Source organism: Solanum tuberosum, unplaced genomic scaffold (genome assembly GCF_000226075.1).
Source record: "Solanum tuberosum cultivar DM 1-3 516 R44 unplaced genomic scaffold, SolTub_3.0 scf00258, whole genome shotgun sequence".
NCBI classification, from domain to species: Eukaryota; Viridiplantae; Streptophyta; class Magnoliopsida; order Solanales; family Solanaceae; genus Solanum; species Solanum tuberosum.
This window is the reverse complement of record NW_006239179.1, coordinates 520,182-525,145: the sequence shown is the minus strand read 5'-3', so window position 1 is coordinate 525,145 and position 4,964 is coordinate 520,182. Positions and strand designations below refer to the sequence as shown.

Below are 4,964 nucleotides of genomic sequence, written 5' to 3'. Positions count from 1 at the left end.
GGGCAATAGATTTTGACTTGTCCTTCTTTGCATACTCGGGTGCTTGTTTGGGTGCCATGGTACCTGTGGAAGATTTCTTAGTACTCAAAGAAGTCAAAAATACCCAAGAAAATTTTTTAGAATACCAATTGGACTTAGATAAAAATATAAAAATCTAGACAATAGTTGTTTTTGTGACCCACAGTGGGTACCTATGGACCGTCGATCGAACGACGAACCGTGGATCCCCTCCATAGGTCAGGAAGTCACAGAATTGGGTTTCGATGGAGAACCACAGATGTGCAGAACGGTTTGTCGATGAAACAACGAACCATAGTCCACACCGTGGTTCATGACTTAGCCACTTTTTGTGTGCAGTTTATTTACGGACCATGAACTACAGTCTGTGGGTTGACCTACGGTCCATGGGTTGAGGCCGTCGATCAGTGTTGTGTAGGCTTTGATCCCAAATTTCATACAACACATTCAATACGACAATCAACAACTATTTTGAGTCTAAACATGCATTCCAACATATTTTGCGATAGTCTATCATTCCTAGGGTTTCAATCATTCAAATTACACATTCAATCAAGCAAGTTTTTAAAAACCCTAAGTCAAGACACCCACTTAGACATCGAATCCCCTTTATTTAGTTAATTTTAGCAACACACTCCAAACACCATCTCTCCAAGGCTAGTTTTAGGACTAGTTTACACCAATTTATCATGCAAATTCCTACCCGAGGTCAAGTACAACTTCGTTGATTTCAATTTAAACAATGAAAAAAATTCAAAGTTTTTGTGAGATCGATTACCTTACAAGTAAATCGAAGTTGAGAAGTGTGTTGATTTAAACTTCTTCTTAAAACCCACAAAAACATGACACCGAACCCAGACTAAAATGAGTTTTTGTGAAGGAAAGGAAGTTGGAAGAAACCATGGAAAATGGGGGAAATGGATCTTGGGAAAGATTTGGGTTAATGGGAGTATAAATGGAATGGGAGGATTTTATGGATGTAATAGGGGGAGTTTGAGGGGTCTTTTTTAGTGCAGGAATGTTCTGAAACAATTGGGGAAATGAGGGAAATGGGAGGTTAATTTAAAAAATGAAAGGTTTTATTTTGGTAGGGGTCTGGGTCGCATCGATTGTAACCCTAACTTGGACCCACAAAACCCCATCTTTGGTCTGTGAGTCAATCGACAGTCCGTCCATGGGTTCCATGGATCATGCTGACACTTAGTGAAAATTTAGAGACATACCTGGGATCTACGGATGCCAACCACGGTCCATGGATTGATCGACGGACCGTCGTTGGGACCCGTAGATCACTGCATCAGCTTATTTTCTGCAGATTTTCCCTTTTCTTCCCTACACACGTAGCAAACATTAGGAATTTCTTTTAACATTTTCTGGACACTTTTTAGACACGGCCCCTATTTTATCTATATCTAGCCAACACTAAAACTAAAAATTAACAAACATCTATCTAGAAAACTGCAAATTTAAGAAAAACTCCCCATATTGAAAAGAAACTCCTATAGTTGGCTGGATTGTACATCTTGGGTTGCCTCCCAGAAATGCTTGATTTAACATCGCAACACGACACAGACACCTTGATTACGCAGACTTTATCAAGACTCTGCTCCTCTATCACCTCATTGACACTCACAGATTGCCCCAAGTAGATCTTTATTCTTTGACCGTTCACCTTCAACTTTATTCCATCCTTGTTCTCTTGTTCAACCGCTCCATGTGGAAATACTTGGGTTATTTTGAATGGTCCGGTCCATTTAGACTTGAGTTTGCCAGGAAATAAGTGCAACCTTGAGTTAAATAATAGCACATGATCACCGGAAGCAAATTCACGATTTTCGAACTTCTGATTATAGTACTTCTTCATTTCTCTTTGTATAAGGCTGAACTTTCATATGATTTTAGATGAAACTCATCAAGCTCATTCATCTCATTAATTCTTTGACTTGATGCGGTGCCCTAATCTAAATTCAACTTCTTTATTGCCCACATCACTTTATGCTCTAGCTCTACGAGCGAATGACAAGACTTCTCATATACAAGTTGGTAGGGGAACATACCAATTGGAGTTTTAAATGCAGTGCGGTAAGCCTATAGAGCATCATCAAGCCTTCTTGACCAGTCAATTCTGTTGGCATTTACGGTCTTTGCAAGAATTTTCTTTATCTCATGATTTGACACTTCAACTTGTCCACTCGACTGCGGATGATATAGGGTTGCTACACTGTGGGAAACACCATTCTTCTCAAGCAATACCTTGGACAATTTATTACAAAAGTGAGAACCTCCATCGCTTATGATTGGCCTTGGTGTACCAAATCTAGAGAAGATATTCTTTTTCAGGAATGCAGTGACACTCTTTCCTTCATTATTTGAAAGCGCGACTGCTTCCACACATTTTGATACATAGTCAACCGCCACAAGAATGTACTTCATCCCATTCGAACTCACAAACGGACCCATGTAGTCAAGACCCCAAACATCAAAAAGCTCAATCACCAGTATTGGGTTCATTGGTAGTTCTTGCTTTTTTGAAATTCCTCCCTCACGCTGGCAACGATCACAAGACTTGGCGAAATCATTAGCATCTTGGTGGATGGTAGGCCAATTATACCCACACTGCAAAATCTTATGGGAAGTTCGGATACCACTATGGTGCCCACCAACATGCGATGAATGACACGCCTCTAGTATACTCATCTTCTCAACCTCGGGCACACAACGATGAATAATTCCATCAGTGCAAACACGAAATAAGTAAGACTCATCCCAAAAGAATTTCTTCACATCAGACATAAAAAATTTCCTTTGGTGAAATGACAAATCCGACGGAACCAAATCACTTGCCAAGTAGTTAGCAAAATATGTGAACTAAGGGATAAGATCATAAGAAGCAGCCAATACATGTTCATCAGGGTACGCATCATTAATCTCAATTCCATCCTCTAGCTTGATCATAGCTTCCTCCTCTAGCATGGACAAGTGATCAGCAACCTGATTTTCTGTTCCCTTTCTATCCTTTACCTCAAAATCGAACTCTTGTTGTAGGAACACTCATCTAATCAACCTTGGTTTTGCATCCTTTTTATCCATCAGATACCTCAATGCAGAATGATCAGTATGCACTATGACCTTAGTACCAAGCAAGTAGGATTTAAATTTCTCAAATGCAAAAACCACAGCAAGGAGTTCCTGTTCAGTCACAGTATAGTTCTTTTGAGCCACAGTCAGAGTTTTCCTGGCATAGTAGATCGGATGAAGAATCTTCTCTAACCTCTGTCCTAATACCACACCAAACGCCACCCCACTTGCATCACACATCACTTCAAATGATTGCCCCCAATCCGATGAAATAATGGTAGGTGCTGAAGTTAACTTTTCTTTCAACTCTCCAAATCCTCTCAGACAAGCATCATCAAAATCAAACTTACACTCTTTTTCAAGTAGCTTTCACAATGGGTGTGCAATTTTAGAGAAATATTTTATGAACCTCCGATAGAAACCTGCATACCCAAAAAAACATTGAACACCTTTAACAGAGATGGGTGGTGGAAGCTTTTCTATTACCTCAACTTTAGCTCGATCAACCTCAATACCTTTCTGCAAAATCCGATGACTCAGAACTATACCCTCTTTCACCATAAAGTGGCACTTCTCCCAGTTGAGCACAAGATTGCACTTTTCACACCGTTTTAGTACCTCAGCCAAATGTGTCAAACAATCATCAAATGAGTCACCTACCACAGATAAATCATCCGAAAATACCTCTATCGTGTCCTCCACCAAATCTGAAAATACCGACATCATACAACACTAGAGGTCGCTGGAGCATTACATAACCCAAATGACATTCTTTTGAAGGTGAAAGTCCCATAACGACAAGTGAAGGTAGTCTTCTCTTGGTCTTTCGGAGCTATGAAGATTTGATTGTATCCAGAATACCCATCTAGAAAATGATACCAACCCTTACCGGTGAGACGATCTAGCATCTAATCCATGAACGGTATTAGGAAATGGTCTTTCTCAGTCCATGCATTTGACTTGCGGCATTCCATACACACTCTCCAACCTATCACAGACCTCATTGGAACAAGCTCATTTTTAGCATTGGGAACCACAGTGATTCATACTTTCTTTGACACACACTGAACTAGGCAAACCCAACTACTATCAGCAATGGGATATATAACTCCAACATCTAACCACTTAATGATCTTCTTTTTGACAACCTCTTGCATAGGGGGATTTAGTCTTCTTTGATGGTCAATACTTAGCTTACTGTTCGGCATGAGTTGGATTTTGTGAGAGAAAATGCCCAGCGGAATCCTAATAATATCCACAATAGTCCATCATATAGCCCTCTTAAACTGCTTCAATACCGATATCAAAGCCTCTATTTTCCCTTCACTCAAGTCAGCAGCAATAATGATGGGCAAGGTGCTATTTTGTCCCAAAAATACATACCTCAAGTGAGATGGAAGAACCTTAAATTCCAGTTTTGGAGGCTCATCTACAGACGGTTTGGCAGGTGGGGTGTCTCGATTCTTCATGTTTAATTCCAACAGTTTCGGCTTGAAACGAAACTCGAACCTATCAAGTGCAACAACTAGCTCATCATAGTAATCAATACCATCATTATCAAAATTCATCATCACCGCTGCTAGTGCATCAACACCTAACATTTCTTCAATGGACACCTCAGATTCTTGCCCCACAATATGATTTACCACAGATACCAATTTAAGATCACTTTCATGCTTCATAGACCTGCAGATGTTAAAAGTGACCTCCTCATTGTTTAATCGAATCTTCATGTCGTCTGTCCATATTGACTAAGGCACGCCCAATAGCAAAAAATGGTCTCCCTAAGATGATGGGAACCTCATAATAAACCTCACAATCAAGTATCACAAAGTCCGCTAGAAAGATAAATGACTCCATTTTCACAA

The 4,964-nt window shown here is 40.0% G+C and overlaps 1 protein-coding gene across 1 annotated transcript; it reads right to left on the bottom strand.

Annotated features, from left to right (window-relative positions):
- Positions 1–2,106: 2,106 nt before the first annotated feature.
- Positions 2,107–3,819, bottom strand: LOC107062675 (uncharacterized). Its single transcript, XM_015313569.1, has 5 exons — positions 3,715–3,819; positions 3,506–3,518; positions 3,193–3,413; positions 2,920–3,039; positions 2,107–2,565 (listed from the first exon to the last, which is right to left on the bottom strand). Exons 1-5 carry the CDS (start codon positions 3,817–3,819, stop codon positions 2,107–2,109), a joined length of 918 nt encoding a protein of 305 aa, XP_015169055.1.
- Positions 3,820–4,964: the final 1,145 nt, after the last annotated feature.

Excerpts from the sequence above, each read along its gene's own strand:
- LOC107062675 (XM_015313569.1), bottom strand. The coding sequence starts at position 3,819 with ATGTCGGTATTTTCAGATTTGGTGGAGGACACGATAGAGGTATTTTCG. Across the intron at positions 3,040-3,192 it reads AACAGGAACTCCTTGCTGTG|GTAAAGGATAGAAAGGGAAC; the intron begins GTTTTTGCATTT and ends TTCGATTTTGAG. Across the intron at positions 2,566-2,919 it reads ATGCGTACCCTGATGAACAT|CGTGAGGGAGGAATTTCAAA; the intron begins GTATTGGCTGCT and ends GATCGTTGCCAG.